Source organism: Anas platyrhynchos, chromosome 6 (assembly GCF_047663525.1).
Source record: "Anas platyrhynchos isolate ZD024472 breed Pekin duck chromosome 6, IASCAAS_PekinDuck_T2T, whole genome shotgun sequence".
Classification (NCBI taxonomy): Eukaryota; Metazoa; Chordata; class Aves; order Anseriformes; family Anatidae; genus Anas; species Anas platyrhynchos.
This window is the reverse complement of record NC_092592.1, coordinates 39,915,001-39,935,000: the sequence shown is the minus strand read 5'-3', so window position 1 is coordinate 39,935,000 and position 20,000 is coordinate 39,915,001. Positions and strand designations below refer to the sequence as shown.

General features: G+C 40.8%; 1 protein-coding gene across 12 annotated transcripts in view; it reads right to left on the bottom strand.

The window, feature by feature from the left end:
• Positions 1-20,000, bottom strand: part of MGMT (O-6-methylguanine-DNA methyltransferase) — a 163,583-nt gene that overhangs the window by 26,766 nt on the left and 116,817 nt on the right. For all 12 annotated transcript variants that reach the window (XR_011810187.1, XM_072039921.1, XM_072039922.1 and 9 more), the window contains one exon: positions 7,307-7,464. Coding sequence is in view for 11 of the 12 variants with exons in the window: in XM_072039921.1 (XP_071896022.1) it covers positions 7,307-7,464 (158 nt within the window). In the remaining variant the exon portion in view is untranslated. The remainder of the gene's footprint in view (positions 1-7,306; positions 7,465-20,000) is intronic.

Genomic DNA, 20,000 nt, shown 5'->3' with positions numbered 1-20,000 from the left:
CAAAACCATTCTTACATGAAATGGTAATAAAAGAAAGTGCCAGTTTATGGAATTTGAATTTTGAGTTGGAATACAGAAATATGAAACTCTTCATTTTTTTGCACATGAATCTACCATGTCCAGATATGTGAAGTACTAACATTTTCAAGCAGATTATTTCATATTACCTTAACATGTTTTCTAAAAGCCTAAATATAAATGTATTAGCATGTCTGATGAAGCTGCAGGAATGAAAATAAGTGAAAGCTGGTAACGGTTTTGGTCAACTCTTTTCTTTAGTGAATTGAATATGAAAATATAAAGAGAATTTCACAACTTGAAAAAATAAATGGTGGGAATGATGTTTTACACTTATCAAGGAAACATCAAGCCTTGCCTCCTCCTCAGCAGGTTACCTATCAGTGCAATTTGGTTCTGCAAAATATAAGTACAACTTGGTAATGCTGGTTGACTTACACTTTCCCAATTGAACTTTACATTTTTTTCCATTTTTCACTGGAAATAAGGTAACCATGCAGAGATGATACTGGGCCAAGGCTGTCTCTCATTTTTTTCTGTAGGCTGAATTTTCCATTTTTCCTGTTGAAGATGGTTATGCGCTGAATAGGGCAATCTATAAAGTGACATTGCCAACAGCTCTCACTGGCTCGGGGTTTGGTCATTTATTTATTTGCATTGCACTGGTGTGAGTTAGTGCTGCCAATACACCATCCCTTCCACTCAAATATATTTTTAAATACATATCTATATAAGTCCAGCTGGTCAATGTACCCAGCTTCATGCCCTGGCTCCTGCTGTTGCCTTCTAACTCCTTCCTAAGGTTTCCTACCGCAATTCCGTACGTATGCTACCACCACTTGCAAGTCTGGGCAGTCCATGTGCACATGGAAAATATTACAAAGATTTTTACTGCAAAGAGGCTCCTGGTCAGTTTTAAAAAAGAAGCAGCATTTTGGCCATTAGGTTGGCTTGCCCATAGCAAATATGTTTTTTAAAATTCCCTCCTACAAATCTAGGAATTTAAAAATCAAAGAAAAAAAAAAAAAAAGACACTGTGTCTCATACTCTGTTATCATATAGTGAAAAAATGTGCATCTGATATCTGGGAAGAAGAGTTAATAGTGAACTTGATAACTCAATTGTTTGATAAGAGGCAGAAGTAATTATTTGCCCCATATTCTTCAACTGTCTATCATCCTAGCAAGCTCCAGCCAGCTAGCATATTTCAGATATTGCGTATGGATTTATGTTTATTAGATCATGCTAGAAGAGTCATTTAAAAGTAGGTGCAATTTAGTTTAAAAGGGCAAATAAAGTTACAAGACATACACAGGACTGAAGAAAATTAAAACTATGTAAGGCTCAGATATATGTACGTCTCTATAGATATGTCTCATATCCACAGGCCATCCCTTTAAGAATTACAAGTTAATAAAGATATTAAAATCATGAAAATTTAATTCCCTTTAGTATTTACTGCATTGCTAACACTGGGCAAACATCATTCTAGGAGTCAGAAAACGCTGAAGTTTAAGATGTACTTACAATGTTTATGCTTACATTTTCTATTAATGATCTAAGTTACCTTCACCTTAGTAAAATCATTCATAGGTCATATTCACCCTTTCTGTTCTCACCTATTCTTACCACCCTTACTTCCCATTGTCCCCTGTTCTCCTCAAGGCTGCAAATCACCAAACTATAACATTACATATTTTTTTTTGTTACATAAATGCTTATGGCTGCTCTGGCATCTGATGCCCCTGAGTGTCCTCCTCCTCTTCTGATCATTTTTTTTTTGTCACAGCTTCTCCACTTTGAGCCTTGGAAGCCTCAGACCTATACTCTGTTTATGAAGCTCCTGAAGAGTAGTTTACTCATTCCTTTATTTCATATATATCTATCTACATATATACACATATATAAAGCCAATATATATAATCATATATTGTTATAATATTATATACCACACACTATATAATATATTATTATTTATATATGATCATATATTATAATATATGATATATTTCAATATAACATGCACACATATATTTTAATATATTAAATAGATAAACATTTCCCAGCCATTTCTTTCCTGCTGAATTTGAGTACAGAGTTGCTATCCTACTATCTATAAACTGGCACCCAGAGTTTGAAACCTTCTGGCTTTACTAGGCAGTAAAGGTAAAGAATTTTTACAATTGTTTTACTACCTTCAACTTAAAGCAAGGGAAGAGAGCTCTGTATTGATCTTAATACTGTAAATGCTTTTCTTATTTTAGTAAACTTCATGTATTGAAAAAGCATTTGGCTAAATTGCATGAGAGAAACATTTACTCTTAGGATATGCTTCACACAGCAATTAGGGTAAGCAGTACAGTCTTTAAAAACACTTTTAAAAAATATAAGTATTCAGGGCATGTTGAATATGATGTCTCAGAAGTAAATCAAATCAACAGCCCTGCGATCTTCAGAAAACTAGTGATTTGAGCATTTCAACCACCAAAAGGAAAAAAAATACTTTGGTCTTTGCTGACTTACAGACAGAATGAAGAATATCTATGTTTTTATCTTAGCGTTTTATCTTTTATCTTAATTTGCTGCAATTTTTTAAAATAGTTTAGGATGTACAAAAATAACAGTAGAACAAAAGTGCTCCCACTAGTGGCAAGGTGTAAGAGCAAGCGAGATGTTATTAATGGAAGGATTTTCTTTACAGGTACTTTGTGAAGGGAGAGATCCCACGGACACGTGTGGATCCCGGGAGGGACAGGCCGGCATGCAGCAAGGGAGCAAGAGTCTCCCTGTTAGCTGCAGGACAAAGTCCCCTTCCACAGAGAGTGACACAGAATTATGAAAGTAAATAGTTTCTTTAGCTGGTAACCAGTATTTTACAGTGTGCTTCTTTGTCCTATGGTGGCAACTACACCAGGTTTGCTAGTCTACTGTGCTTTGGTTCGAGTTTCTGAACGAGAAGGCTCCCAGGAAATCACAGGGTAATTATTGATTACAGGCCTGGGCACGGAGCAAAGTCATCTTGAAGGGAGAATGGAGGTACTGCCGATGTCTTTGAAGACTCCGCTGCCATTATGTATGAGGTGTTTCATCAGTATCCTTTCTTGGATGAGTAACATGCATTATACACGGGAAATTTCAGCTCCTAAGCTGGTTGGCAAAGCTCACCTCCCTGGTCTCCATCCTCAAATTGTTCCTCCCCTGGCTTTTTCATAGCTTTTTGCTGCCCTCGCTTGCAGGCAGCACCGCTCACAGACCTGTACGCTGGCAGCTCCCTTGCACAGCCACGGTAATCAGCACAGCAGGGTGGCTGAGCTGGGCCACCACAAAACACTTTCACACTGGGTCCACACCTCTGGTACAGGGACACGACAGAAGAACTCTGGACTCGAGAAATAAAAGTGTCATTTTGCAAAGCTAAAGGAGCTTGTCCAGCGATGACAGAGGCTGGGCATGGCATGGCACGCAAAGAGCAGGGCCCCAGGGCTGCTGCTTGTCACAGGGCAAAGGAAAACTCTTGTGTGTGTCCAATTTCCTCTGCTCTTGTTGCTCTAATAAGCCATCTGGTCTGGAAACACACAACTGCTCCCTGCTGCAGCGCCCAGTGCTGCAATGCTTTCTGCAGTCTCAACCCGTAAGTTTGTAAGACACAAATAAAGAAAAGTCAGGAAATTCATGACTGGCCAATTTAGCATTTCCTTTACCATTTCATGAACTCACAAATCAAGCAACTCATGCATAGGCTTCAAAACAACAACAAGGTCAATTTTTCTTCTTCATATATAAAGGGGGCTAATGACCACGGTACATTAAGACCAATTAATCACTCTCCATGATAAATGTTCTGTCATTTTCCTAAGGTGTAACACCTTGAAGTCACACTACAGAGAAGTGGGAAAAACCTACTTTTCCCTAGTTCAATGAAATTCTACACTGAGCACTGCCCATGATGCAAATCAATGAAAATTCCAGTTTTCAATTACATTAAAAAAAAAAAGAAAACAAAAAAAGAAAACAGAATTGGCTGCGTACGCTGGAAGGGGACAGCTGGTGAGCTGACAACTTCTGGAGGTGTGGAGAAACCAGCTTTGAACTTTTCATGCCTGCCTCAAGCTGTGCTACAGCACCGGCACCTCAGAGTCAAACTTTACCGCTGATGAGTTACAAGGAGGAATGTTTAATTGCAGATTTGGAGTGCTTTTAGATGCTTTCCCCCCTTTTAATAGTAATTTAGAGAATTAAAGGCACTTTAGAAAATCTAGGACATGAGATGTGTGGCTGGAACAGTAAGTGTCAGAACTGAGCTTGCCAGTGCGATGGTAATGCACACGCACTTGGCAGCCAAATTATGGCCGCATAATGACACGGTTATTTCATTTTCACAGTCAGCACAGGGATTGTTGGACGGGGCTCGGTGTCCGATGGATGACTGGTGCTTTGCTTCTCCAGGAGTCCAAAAAAAGAAAGCACACAGCTGAATTTGTTTCGTGTGGCCAACCGCAGGTCCCTCAGCCTGGTTGTGAAGCGTTGAAGGCCTGAAGATATGCTACGCCATAAGATAAGCAAAGCCCTTACTGTCCTCAGATGACACTTCCACAGAAAAAAAATAAAAAAAATTAAATACAGTTTGATCTAAGGACTTCTTAATGAAGAAAGAAAATATCCAATAATCAGCTCTTATCACAAAAGCACTTGATGATGGAACTTGCAGAGGCCAGGATCAAAGAACGGTACTGTAAGTGGTCATACTCACTGGGACGGGAGAAAAGATGGGCCAAAGGTTCTGGCGACTCGTTAGAGAGCTGCTGATGAACTGAGACATGTAAGGAAATTGGTGTGAAGAGAAAAGCCTTCACAGCTTTGGATCTTCATGCTCTCACTTGTGTTTATTCTGCATTTTTAAGTGCCTGGAGAAATGAGTAGGCACTTTCAAATGTAAATGTGAAAAAGTAAATAAATACCAAATTCTTAATTTAGCAGTACTGCAACTCTCACTTACAGAAAAATTGAAGTATACAATTTAAGCCATTATAATGCAGTTTTCACCCTATGTTTCTACTAAATAACTTTTAAAAATAATTTCTTCAAATTTTTTTGACATGTATTTCCACATTCCTTCCAATATTATTTTCATCTGTTATCTGAAGGTAGCACTAAGAAGAAAATGCAAGAGGATATATACAAACAGCAGCACATCAATGAGACTTGTGTCAATTAGTCCTGAGTTAGCATTTCCATTACGGACATGCCTCCCCCTGTAAAGCACGCACACCTGGTCTCAGACCAAGCACAAATAACTAAACTAAATTAAAACAACCTGGACCTGTGCATACTACAACGAGAAAAACACTTCAGCCCTCCCCAGTGCAGAACCCACCACAGCCTGCTGCCAGCACGAGGGCAGGACAGCCGCGGCCTCCATGATGCCACCACTGCCACCACGCTGGAGAGACTCCATGGGGGGCTTGTGGCCACCAGCCACCTCCCAAAGCTGCCAGAAAGCCCCTGGCCACCTCCGACAAAGGGGACAGTGCCAGCTGGGTGCCCACACCCAGGGAGGAGGCTGCCCAGAGAAAGGCCAGAGCCCCCCAGCAGATCGGGCCTGCTGACGGCAGGAACCCCTGAGGAGAAGCAACATCACCATCACAAGACTTCATTAGCCCAGCTGAGAAGAATTCAGTAGCCAAGTTAGAAAAATTAATAAAAGTAGAAGCATTACTTTACATGTTTTGCAGTCTTCTAGTGAGTCATCTGGGAAACAGAACTCCTCTTTTTTAATCAAAGATGGAATGAGCAACGGCAATAACACCACCAGCTTTGCCCATTCATGTTCATCCCAATCCTAATGTTTTCACAATTCAGCTCTTTAATTTCATCCCAGCTAATAAAAAAATAGTCAGATGATAACGTAGTCACCCAGAAGATGGGACTTCGTGAAAATTTTGGCAATTCCAACAAATGATATATCACTATATTGTCAGTGCTTATTCTCCCATATGTTAATTGGATGCTTCCACTAAAAACCTCTAAATAATTATTTTTTTAGTTGATAAAAATGAGAATGTTTGTAAAAATATCAGAGGAAGAAGTGTAGTACACAACTTAATTTTTTAAAAAGTCATCATCAACCCTTCAATTTAAGTCTGAAAGATGTTGCATTGAGAAATTTTCATAATATAGAAGAATTAGTATAGAAGTTCACCACTGAAATAAAGGTGCCGTGCAAAGTTCATAAAATTTACAGCTCCCATCCTTTGAAAACAAAAGTCTGACTATCTGTAGAACACTCTGCAGAACAACCACATTTTGGTTTTGTTCAGCTCGTTGAGGCTGCCATTTAAGAATAAGAAAGTGTAACAGCAGGAAGAAACCTATTATTTATAAGAATTTGGATAAAAACAGTAATTAGCAGTAGACACAGCTGAGTTTTGCGAATGTGTAGCTATAAAAACAGCTGCTCCTTTCCACATGTAAAACTGGCAATTGTTTTACACAAGTACTTATGTATTGTCCCTATACTTTAAAATACGAATCTATGCACCCATATTTAAAAATTGCCTTTCAGCTAGAACCACACACAAAGAAAAAATACATGTATTTCATATTTTATATAAAGAACAGTGCTGTCTTACCTTCTGTAGCAGAGGGTACGAGCCCCTTTCTGGTGCTCTATTATTATGAATATATACATATCATCTAATTCAATTAAAACATGGATCTCAGAAAATGAAAATTTTATTCTCTGTGAAATTATTACATTCATGGAGAGCCACAGCAAAATCAGACTTCTGTTTTTATTATTATTATTTTCTTAATTTGGGGGTCTACTTCATTTCATGTGATTGACTCGTTTCACAAGGTCTTCAGGAAAATGTCTATTAAATGGAAAATGGAAGAAGGAACTTTTCTCATGCCATGCTTTCATCAAAATACATGACCATCGTAACTACTTTGTAATAGTACTTGTCCATTGTCTACAGATATCAAAATATCTGTAGGTATTTTGGGGAATCAAATGTAAAACCAATCAGAAAGATAAGAGCACAGCTCCCCGTGGCACCCAACTCCACATCTGTTCCTTGTCCACTCACAAGCATCAGCCCCATGATGCTGGCAAGACAAGAATTTAAGGGAGCAGCAACCTTACTGAAAAATGTACCATCATTCAGACGTGTTCATATTCAAACCTCCCAGCCAGCACGTGGCAGGAGCCGAACTGCATCATTTGTACCACCGTGGCCAAGAAGGAGGGCAAGGGGAGCCAAAAGCATGGTGTCAGGGTGGCACTGACCTTGCTGGAGCAGGGGGTGGTGGAAGGGGGGCACGGGCAGCTGCTCTGTCCTTGCTGGCTCGCAGAAGTAGGCGTGCAGCCAGGCCGTGCACTGCTTCAGCGGCTCCGTCATCCCCTCCGCACCTTCGCACACCTCGCAGCCCGCCGACGCCTCTGCCCTGCGGACAGAGAGAGAATTGTAAAATTATTAATTATAAAAGTTATAAAAATGAATATTCATACTCCCTGCATTAGCAGAAGAATGAATCATCTCAGAAGCACTCAATCGTGAGTCACAGACTGAAAGTCTTTTTTCTGCTCTGACAAAAGTGATGAGAGTCATAACAGCAGTAACAAAAATTCATCCTCATCACCTCCTAAAATGCAACAATGACACATGGCTGCTTACACCTGCTTAAAAAAAAAAAGGAAACACCAGATGTAAGTGGGAAACACTGGGGAGCAAGGAGATGAAACCACCCAAGTCCAAGGGGCTGGTAGAGGCCACATCCTCATGCCTCCCTGGAAGTGAGGCTCCTCCACCACATCCCCTACGGGCACAGTCCTGTCTCCCCAGGGACCTTCCCCAGGGAAAGAAGAAAAGGAAACAGATTTCTGCAGAGCCAGCGCTTTCCTCTTCCGCGTTTCCTTCCAGCGACGTTGGCAGGTTTCTGCTTTCCTCCACTTATTGAATTGGAAGGAAGCAATTGAGAACTCATTTGATTTTCAATGGCAGCTCATGCTTTCAGGATACTGAAGAGCAAAGCAAACGAACAGAAAGCACCCGCAAACAAAAATGTCCTTTCTCTCTTGCTATTTTTTTTTTTCATTCTTTTTTTCTGGAAGAGCAATGCCTGTGTGAGAGCACTGGAATTGTGAACACCAGATTTGCAAATATTCAGACATGTTTCCCCATATGCCATATGCCCTTGGTTAGGCAAAGCAGCGTCAGTGAAGAGATCGTGGTGCTCTGCTGGTGCTTTACAAGACCGTGGTGTGGTGGGTGCGGAGACCAGTTTTAGCAAACCCATAAGCAAACACAGCCCATTGGCAACGAACCCAAGAGAAACCATGGGAAGAGCAATGAGACAACATCAAAAGCGACTGCCTAAACAGCAACCCTGCCAGCAATCTTCTAGTACCCTGAATCTTAAATACCACCGATACACCATCCTTTCTGATTTCCTGCTTATTGCATTTTATTTTATTTTATTTTTTCCCATCTGGAAATATAGCCAGACCCCAGAACTGTTTCTCAACAGTATGCTGGTAAAACCCAACAGAATAGTCTTCTGGCTATTGGCTGGATTGTCACAAGGGAGTAGAAAGTAGAGAAAATTGTGGATATATCAAAATACATGAGATCCTGAAACAGAAGAAAAGCAGAGTATTTCTGCCGTACATTTATGGGGAAAAATCAAACCAAAACAAATTCCCCAGCATGCTCGAGTGTGCTGCAAGTGAGAGAAAATATTTTGTTAGTTACCTCCTAGCAGAAAGCCTAAGAAAATTAAATGCATCATGTACCACTAATGGCATGAAAGACACCGGGTCTGCTTTTGCCACAAGGCACCTTTGCAAAAAGACCTAACACCTTCAAATGCTTGATCCACAAAAGCTCACGAAGCTGAACACAACAGGACACCCGTGTAATCAGACACCAACCCGCCCTGCCTCTGGATAGGATAAATGATGTGCAGTCGGAAGCTGTTTCAGGGTTTCTCTCAGAAGCAAAACCCTCACTTGTCTGGTGCATGATCAAACGCCCCTGCAATTTCTCCCAGCCCCAACTCATTTTTCTGATTAATTGTTAACCATGGAAGGCCACATAATTACTGATTAGAAAGTGGCATAGAAGAAGAGGGACACAGAGGTGGACAATTAAAATTCTCCAGCAGCACAAGAATATGACGAGTTGATGACTTGGAGTGGAAGAAAAGCAAAACTGCAGAATCAGCTTTGGATCCAGTCTGCTAGAAATTAAACGCAATCCCATTTCTCTTTCCATTTACTTACCAAACTACTCACTTTTTTTTTACTTTGTTTTTTTTTTTTTAGTGGAGGCGGAGGGGGAAAGTAGCATCAGTTTATGAAACTGATCTCTACTTTATGTTATTTTGTAGTGCAATAATTTCTTTGCTAAAAAAAAGAAAAAGAAGTCTGAGAATCTGTGCATAAACATTTTCACATGAATATCTGTGTGACACAGACCTCAAACCCAAGCTCTCGACACCAAGGATAATCAGTTATTCTGCACATGTACAACACTCAGCAGAATAGGGCTCAGTTTTACTGTGGATTGTTAGAGCTATGACAATATCATAACTACAGAATATAATAATGCCTTTGAAATCTCCAAGACAAGTTGGGAGACTTTTCTGCTCCATTTATCCAGAAGAGCATAGAAAGCACTCAAAACTACAGTAACCTTATGGTTTTCACATCATCTTGCTTCACATACTTGGGAGTCTGGAAGTGATTTGGGCTATAATATCATAATAAAACCAAAAGAATACATCTCCTCGCTGCTCTGTGAGCAGGCAGCCCCCGAGCGGCCTCCCACCACCGCGGCCTGAGGCCTGCACCCAGCACCGCCGGTCTGCCCTGGGTGGGGGTCAGCACCCCCAGGTCGGCGAGGTGCAGTGCTTCTGAAATTGATGCTGTGGGCTTCCTGGAGCTTTGCCTAAAGCCACAAGGCAACCTTCAGGCCTTTAGCTCCTTATCTAACAGTCAGGAGCAGCGTCAAGGCCCACCACAGGCCCCTCTCTTTGAAAAGACAGGAATTACAGCAGCTGCTTTGCCTATTTGTGTGGCTGGGGGTGCTACAAGAGCCTGCCAGATACCATAGCACATCTACCCCAACACAAGGATATGTTTTCACCACCACCACACATACTTCTCGCTTCCACCAGGTCTTCCCTGGCACAAAGGTTTGGATGTAAGGCTTAATTGTAATTACCATTTATAAGGTGAGCCCCTTATCAACGCTGAACATCTCCAGATATTTTTCTGGGAGGTTCTCCCATCACTTCACGTGTTTTCACATCTCCAATCTCCACTTTCTACCACGGTCAGGAAAAGCAAAGCTCTGCAAGAAGAGGTGGCGCTTTCTAAGAGCGCATTGATCTCTTCTGCTGTAGAATACGAAGTCGATTCACCAACATACACGCTGAAAGGCTCACACTGGCAGAAAGATAAAAAAAATCTTCACCTTAACTTTGCTTGGCTAGAAATGCTAACAACTATTCCTGGGAATTTGATGACATTAATAAAGAAAAAGAAAGAACATAACTAATGCATAGGCGTCTTCTCCTGGCCCTCCTTCCCCTCCCTTTTCTCCTCCCCATTCTCTTTCCAAAGTTGCATAGCAGTATTCCTTCTACAAACTACCTCGTCATTAAAAATTCAACTTAAAACACCAGCTGCCTTTAAAAGGCTTTTCTGAGGCTTCAAAGCCACACTTTGGTCCGACTAAACCATACGTCTATTTCAAAAAGCACGGCAGAAGTAGTCTCAAAACATTCATAAGAAGAAAAGGAGAGCAGATGAATTACGTTACGGGAAATTTTTCCCCCTCGTGTGAAATTCCTCTTTCAGTGTTAGGCTTCCTGGGAAGGTTGAATGCCCATTCCAAACATTAGTCTTTCATCATGTCAAACATGAAGATGGACAGGAAAAAGTTTGTGTAATGTTAGAGGCAAATGCCCTTCTTACATTAACTAATTGTGCCTCATCTTTAGCAATGAACAAGAAAAGGGCTCCCTCTTTTCTCCATGCTCCTTCTCTTGGAGAAGGGCACAGGAAGGGACTCACCGACCTACCTGCAGAAAGCTTAAGTCTCAAATCTGTGGTTCAACAATATATGTATATATATATATATATTTATACAGGAAAATAAACCAAGCATGTTCATCTAAAAATGAAAAAAAAAAAAAGGGGGGGGGGGGCAGAAAAAAAAGAATCTATAAGAAATCCAACTCCTTTATTTTTGCCTTGGAGAGTTGCATTACTTTTTCTTAAAAAGCACCAGCACCTTTTTTTTTTTTTTGCAATGTGGCTAGAATAATGAGAAGCATTTATTTAAATGCAGTAGTGTTATTTAAATCACTCACACTTTCACTGGATTCTTTCACTGCAATTGCTTTCATTACTGAACAGTATTAGCTGCTGTCCGGCTTCTCGAAAAATTCCAAGTGGCATTTCTTTTTATATTTTTACCTGGTCATTAAGTAATAACTATAGGGGTTTTGTTTGCATTAGTGAGGATGATGTGTGTTCAGTAAGTTAGATGCCCTTTTTTAAAGAAACAAACAAACAAATAAACAAAAAACCCCAAACATTTTTCTGTTGATGTTAAATGGCTACTCAGCTGCAAATGACTGACTCTTCTACATGGCTTTATTATGTGATGCCTAACTAAAACTACATAGTCTTCAAATAGAAATAACATGAGTTTTTCAAGCTATAAAAAGCAGACTAAAAATATATATATTTTTTTTTCCTAAAGTTTTGGATCTCTCCCAAGAGAAGATTCTTTCAAGGCCAGGAGCAACTGCTGCTGCTGCAGACCTCCAGCCCATGTGTTCAGCTCATGGTGGTGACAAAGCCCAAGAGCAACATAAGGTCTGTCCCAGCATGGGAACCCACCACAGCCTGGGTGCAGACTTACTGCTCCAGTTTACATGTACAATAGCTATTCCACATCACTCTTACTGAAATCCCATGTATTTATTTCAGTTTCAGCTCTTTTTAAGCCTGACCTCCCCACCTAGGGAAGTCACCAGGCTCTCGCTTCCATGCAGCTGAGAGAGGTGTCCTCCTGAGGTTCCTATCCCAGCCGTGTCTCCTCCATGACTTCTTATAAATTTGCATGTGATGAAATAAAGGAAAATATGGTTTGCGCAAAGGAGAAGAAAGTCAGAAACGCCACCTGTTTCAGTTTAACAGGATCCTTCCAAACTATTTGCCAAGAACTGGAAGTTTCTAGCACGCTTCCAAAATAAACATGTAAGCAGCAAATTGGCTTCAGTATCATTCTAAATATCTTAACCATTATGAAAACCAGAGAAATGCTGTGTTTCACGATGAAAAGCCTCAGCGGGTACCCATCTTCTAAACTGGTAGGATTTTAATTATTTATTTTACTTCTGAGCTCCTTTTTGCCCCTGTCCATCACTTATAAAACTTAACTGAAACATTACATGATGGACCTTGAGTTATGTGATTTAAAATAAAGAGAATATATGGCTCTGCTGGCAGTTTCCTCAGGGCAAAGGGAGGAAAACATTATGACAATGTCATATCAACACCCACAACATATTTATATATTTATTTGTATATTTATATTAAAGTTACGTTTCTATTAAATATAATTGATTGGTTGAACATAATATACACTGCTAGCTTCTACTGTCTGTAGCTACACACACCTGAACATCTAATCCACTGATACTTACCTCACCCTCTAGTGGTTTGCTTAAGAAGAAGTTTATGAATGGCTACAAATGCTGAACTGATGAAGATTGCCCTCTATTTCAATTCAGTTAAAATACAGAACAAAAAAGCCTCCCAACTAACACAAAAACTGCAACTCCCTATGAAACTAAACTTCAATCACCAAAGGGCCACTGGCACATATGGGTAAACTCAGATAATTGCATTATTATATTACTTTAACTACAACACTTCCACTCAGAGAACAGCAGGGATAAAAACCTAAAATACAAATAAAAATATAAATAAAAAAGAAAAAAGAAAAAAAGAAAAAAGATATGGAACGTCTGTTTCTATATGCAACTATCCAATGTCCTATCACAGAAATTTGGGTTTTTGCCAGGCTGTTACAAACTGAATTGTGTTTTGACACTGTGGTACACACGGCACTGAAAATCACAGGATTTGCAATATCAACATTCAGGTAAGCGAAAAATAATGATATTTGGACACTCAGACACATCCATAGGAGATTTTGTTCATTAACAGAAAACTGTATAGTAAAATATAGATGTATTGTTCCTAACTCAGAAGGATTTGGCTCTTGAAATGATCTGAATGCCGTGAAAGCAATCATCAGCAATCATTTTGCTTTCCCCAAAATTCCCCTAAAACTACAACCACAAAAGGGGAAAAGATTACAGAAACCTTCCCAAAACACAGACTTTCACATCAGCAAGACCAGGACAGCTGGACCCAAAGGTGTTCGACGTCAGGGCGACCAAAGCTCGGCCGCCGAGGTCCCGATGGTAATTGAAGCCCAACCGAAACAAGTGTTTTGTGAGTGCACGTAAGGAGCTCCATGCGGCTGTCATGCTAATCTTCTTGTTAAGAGAGAAAGACCAGAGGCCCGTTGCTGTAGCAGGCTGGAACTATAACGAATGGGCTCTGACATGACCCGGCAGCCCTGCTCGGCGGCGAGAGCGCGTGATGCGATCTGACAGCAATTTAGACATGGCTCTCGTGGAGACTGCAGACCTACTTAGCGTCAAACGCCACGGCGAGTGTGGGTGGACTTCGGAATGGCTTTTACCCTCCTGCTAGGGGGGAGAAAAAAAAAAAAGAAAGCTTTTTGACATCAGGCGTATGGAGATGATCTTACAGAAGGAATCTGCCCATGGGTGGAGAGGAAAACATTTTTGGGAATATTGCCCAATTACAGTAGAATCCTGTCATCACCTCGGGGAAGAATTTCTGATGGAGCCATAACCCCTCTATGAGTCGTGTGAGAAACAAAACAGTCCACGGAGCATCTGACAGGACCAGAGAGTCTCTAAGTGACCCGAGACCAGTGAGAAAGAGGGCTCCTTGGGTCATTTTTCCCCCCTGGAAGGTGCCACATGGCAGCCCAAAGACCACACAATCCTGTGTGCTTGAACACAAACCCTTCTCCTTCGTGCCTCCTGCTCTGGATATTGCCCCTCAGGCTCTGGATATTGCCACTCGGACAGCCCCAAGTACCAACCAAAGCTACGATCCATGCAGGATGCCTCCTGGCAGTGAGCTGCCATGGTTAAGCTTTGTCCTAGGCACTAATCAGCTGGGGCACATCAGGGGGATCAAGCATCTCCACAGCTTAGGGTCATTAGTATAGTTAATTTTGATGAGTCCCTAAATCACACTGCTGATTCTCTAGCATCTGAACAGTAGCTGTGAGTAAATACATACAAAAGGCAAGAGTAAGTTAAAAGTTTATGTTGTTTATGTTTTTTTTAATGTCTTTTCTTAATGTATTTCACATCTGATTAAAGACAACTCTACACACTCATGCATACGAAGTCAAAAGAAACCAGGCATGTATAAACAACTGCAATGCCTGAAAAGCAAAGGCTATCTTACTATCTTCCTTATACCTCTACATCTCTGTAGTAGCATTCAAATGGCTGTCTTACCAAATCATTTTTTTTCTTAGTGAAATAGCTGGTGTGTTACTTTTCAAATGGAAGAATCAGTAATAATTAGAACTCAAAAATTAACATTAAAATGAGACTCAGTCATGCAGCATTATTCTTTACATAGATTTAACTGGTGTTTTCAATGAAGCCTTCATTGTGGAAACAAATAAAAATGTATTTTATCAACACCTAAATGTCATTTAAATAGTCTTTCTTTGATAGATGAAGGCTAAAGCCACCCCAAAACTGCGGATGAATTATCTGGTCTCTAATGACTCCAAAACAATTACAGGATGCAGAGCAATCTCGTTAAATTTTATTCAAAAGCTTACTACACTCGTGTTTTCTCTTATTTTTCTATCAATGAAACCCAAGAGGTTTAAGAACAATTCATTATGTATGAGACCCAACTTACAGTGCTTGACTGTTGATTAATAGGAAAGTTTGCTGTATGTACATTTGCAACATTAGATGCATACAATATGCTAACTTATTCTTTCACTGAAGCTAATTATTTACAAAAATGACTACTTGAGACTACAATTTATTAAATGCATGCATCCAGTCTCAATTTGGCCCCAAAAGACAGTCTGGAATGAAGATCTTTTACTTGATGTGACAACTTCTAGAAACAGTGTTATTAATATTGTAAATGTGGCAAATAAAGAGTTCAAATAGCCGTATGCCTGTGTTGCATTTTTCCCCACAACTGAATCAATGAACAAAGCAGCTTTTTAAGCTTGAAATTCACGGGGAAGCGCATTCTTACATAGTTTAATTTAGCTTCTTATAAATGAAGTGTCTGTATGACAGTAGTAACAGATTAAAAAAAGGATGAGAGCTGTAATGGAGAGAGAAAAAAACCCACAAAATTCTTGTTGAACTGTCCCTACTACGGTTCTTTTTAAGACTTGTTAAGAAGAAATTGATGCAGTTATGGAAAGGTGTAAGAACTCAGAACTTAGTAAGACATTATTTTTCATACAACCTTCGCAATATTTTCTCCATTCTATTTTTAGTTATTATTAAGGATTAAAATTCTTATGGGTATCATTTAACCTGAAAAAGAAGCACCTGGACACAAAGCTGCAGATCATATACAGATTGCAAATATACTGATTACTTCTTGAGTGAAATACACAGAAATCCAAGTGGCCTAGTCTTTTTTCTGACTTTTTCAGGTAATGAAGTTCGGGTACCGTATGGAGGTTGTCTAAGAAGTGTGTGCAGCCCATCGTCGTGGCCAGCTGTGGTGCCTGGAAGGATGCTGCCTGCTTATTCTGTGCTACTAGTGTGTACCAGCAAACACTTTAAAGAAGGGAGTGAGACTCCTGTCTTCACATGCCAAGATAAGGAAAATCAATGTCAATGCCCAAAAGACTCAAGTGATAGCACTGAAGGTCATTAAACGCTACTCGCTGCCCTGTACCATTAAAGTTTTGATTGGAATCCTATATAGAGAGACACAGATTTCAAACAAGATCTTGCCCTGGGATACAGCATTGTGAGACCATGGAGGAAACAAAACAATCAGTGAGAGGCAGACTTCTCTAGGAACACAAGAAACAGGTTCAAGGAAAACAATACTACGTGTGGTCTCAGCTTATTTTTCCTGAACATATTTATTGTGTTTCCAAAGAAGTGTATCTCATTATGTACAAAGATCTATATCAAAACAATGGAAGAGTTTGAAGACAACCACTGGAAAGTTACGGTTCTTCACCCATCTCAATTTTCTGCCCTGTGTTTCAATGCCCAAAGCCCTGCTTCATTGCCTACTAAATGCCAGCATCCTACCCTCTCCTTACTGTCCAGTTTCAATTCTCTGCCCTTTTTCTACACTGGTGACCACCCCACCTCCTGCCTATCACCCTCAACTCACCTTCTTCAGGAGACCCATTCCCCTTCACGGGGCTGGTTTTATTCCTTACAAGTTTGGCTCCAAGACGTAATGCAAAATAAATGGATGGAAACCTGGACTTTGGGAATAAAACAGAAAGGGAATCAAACTGGCGGCATAACATACCCAGGGCTGGCCCAGGGTGGCCAGAAAACAGCAACTGCAGGAGAAAACACTGCTCTGGTCATCCTTTCTAAAAGCACAGCATCAGCAAAAGACTAAGCTTTTAACAAATGAATACTTTCCAAAGGCCCAACAGCTTGGCCATATTGGAGAACAGAAATGTTCCTAGTATCAGAGTAGCCTCTTCATAAGTATTTTCTGTTTCAAATCAGTGGGTTTGGCAGCAGAACAACTAAAAGATTTGTCAAAAAAAAAAAAAAAAGAAAAAAAAAAGAAAAAAAAGAAAAAAGAAAAAAGCCACACACAATTTCTGTGTATCTTCTTACTGGAAAGGATCAACCTGCACTGAATTGAGAATGGGGGAAATCAATCACACGCCCAAAAGACCCTCCACCAGCAACGTTTAAGCAGACATTTCATATGAAATGCTTTAAAGCAAAAAGCAAATATTCTGCAAAGTTATAAGCAGCAGCACACTCTCACCCAGGATGTTAGGCAACATTAAGCATAGGTGATACCATCAGTTCTATCTATAATTAGGTTAAAAGAAAGTCAGTTAATTTTAGCACTTACAAGAAATTGTTACAAAACATTTTTTCCCGTATAAAAGAATTCTCCCATCAGACTTCTGAGGTCGGTTTTATCACAGGCAATTAACTGTGTTAGGGCTGGCTGCCGGGGACCCTTACACCACACACCAGACTTCCTTCGTTTCCCCACTTGGCTCCTCTGGTCCAGGATATTCACCACTGCTTTCCCCACTTTTTGCCTGCTTTCTGCAGCTGCCAGATGGTATCTGAAGTAAATTTTTTATCTTACTACTTATCTAAGACAGATACAATCCCTGTTATGCATGGATTAAAAAAAAAAAAGAACAAGAACCCACCACCACACTACCCTTCACAAAACGAAGGCAGTTAAAATCCACATGACAATCCTTATAACGCTGCTGCAAGAGCAAGGTCTGTGATCTCCAGTGGCACACAGGGAAATTGATGGAAGGGAACTCAAGGCAGACTCTAGATGTCCACCTTGACATGTGCTAATGCACGAATTCAAGATGAAAGTGAGCACCACGAATTATAATCAACAGCACCTGCAGATACTCCAGCCTATTAAAATGAATTAAGATACAGATAAATCAGGAAACTCTTAAGAATTCAGCTCATAAAGCCATTTTTCAAACTAACTTCCCGGAGTGGGTCACAGTCTCTGCCCTCTGAGCATGTCCTGTTAGGACTAAACACAGGCTCATCTTATGCCCAGTGGGCGGGATCCCATCAGATGCGCTGCCCATGTGCTGCTGCTGCAAAAAAAATAATAAAAAACTAATTATGAAAATAGTTTTGCCATGTCACTGAGGCCCTTCAGATGCTCTTCACACAGAGGCAGCTGTAAGGGTGGAAGCGTGGCAGGACAGGGATCAGACAGGTCCCTGAGGCTAGCCTGGCCCTCCCGTGTTACTGTGAGGCTTCCAACACCAGTGCAAAGCAATGGCATTTGGTTATTTATTAAAGCCAGGTATTCATACACCAAAACCACAGAAACACTGCCACTTGCTGCAGTTCAGCATCAGACTAAACAATCACGAAACTTATGGAAATCAGGGTTCCTAACAGGCACTCAGCAGCCAAGTTTGATGTCACCGTAGGACAGGACGCTTAGAGAATACCGCTAATTCACGGCAATTTAAGCCACACAGTTAATAAATACACTCTCTGTCTTTCTCCAAAGGTTTTTTACAGGGCTTTGGGATTTTGTCTCACTGGCATTGGCAGAACCGTTCCTAAAAGGTCATTACCCGATGAAGAATTTGTTTTGCTGCTTACCAATGATGCCTCAAAACCAGAACTTGCATAGAAATACAACCTTATAACAGCAGGAAAATAAACAATAATAAAAGGAGTATGGTCCTTCATTTTCATGCTTCAAGGTTTGGTGTATGCCCACATCCTGTGGGTGCAGAGCCCTTGGGGAGCCGGGGCAGCCCTGGGGAGCTGTGCAGGACACATGGAGCACGAAGCAGGACCCAAAACCAGCTGAAAATTGCAGCCCTGGCAGCTGGGAGGTTCCTGCTGTGAAATGACCCATGGCAGGAGAAATGGAGATGACCACTGAAGATCCTTCTGGCCACGATGAGACAAACAAAAGTGTAATTTACATAACTGTGTCTGGAGTTGTGCAGAAATATTCCTGAAGTATGCTTTCTCTCCTTTTGAAGTGGTGAACAGTGCCTGGAGACTGCCGTCCTCCGAGCTTTAGGTGAATCTGCATTACAACCCCATTAGCTTGTGTACTACGCTCATTAATAAATAAGCTTCCCACTTAAGTGCCTTTCTTGTAAATTGGTTTGTTCTGTTCCATATAAATAATATAAGTTTCTCTTATCAAGCAAGGTGGTTTTTTTTTCTTTACCTACAGGCAGCACGGGACACAGGGCACCGTGGCAATTTCACCCAAGGAGCAGTTCGTGCAATGAACTTCTTCAACAGCTCTTTTCGTCGCTATTTACTACAGCAGCTGGAACACGTTCAATAGTTAGCATAGCATAAAATAATGCCTTTAAAAACTGACATAAGTATATTGACCATATGTCGAAAGTAAAAGAAAAAAATACTAAATGGATAGTTATTGTAATTGTGTTTTAAAACACTGAGGTCATATTTAATTTTGAATCCAAGCTCTTACGATGTGCTTTCTGGCAAGGGCAGCATAATAAAAGCTTTAACAGTAGGAAAAAACACGAACATTATTATTGCAAACCTCTTTTCCAGATTACTAATACTGCAATAAACAAACTGAATAAAACTTTAATTATTTGAATCAGAAATACCGTCACTGGCTTGGAAAGCCATAGCCTGGAGCTGAAGGATGGCACCGCTCGGCTCTTCCTGCCTGCACGGCCTCTCCATCCTCCCCACGGCCGGGCTCTGGCCATGGGTTTTGGGCATCCTCACCCTTCCCATGGCTCCAGACATTGTGCCCTGCTGCCTGCAGACAGAGCAGCCCCTTCCCGGCTGCTGTTGGTGCGGAAAGGCAGCCTGCGTCCTCCCACCGCGCTACTCCTGTGCCTCCTGACAGCTCTCGCGGGGCAGCCGTGTCTGCATCTGGCGACAGCCAGGCAGAAAAAGTGCTCTGAATCGGTCTATTTTAAAAATTAGTTTGGCAAACACCTATATCCACATAGCACGGGATACTCTACGCAAAAACAAATCAAGAAGTCCCTGCAAAAACAGCCCTGACTATCCAAGGGCTGCGCTTAAACAAGTCTCTACATGGGAACGAGCAAAGATAAACGTAGCAA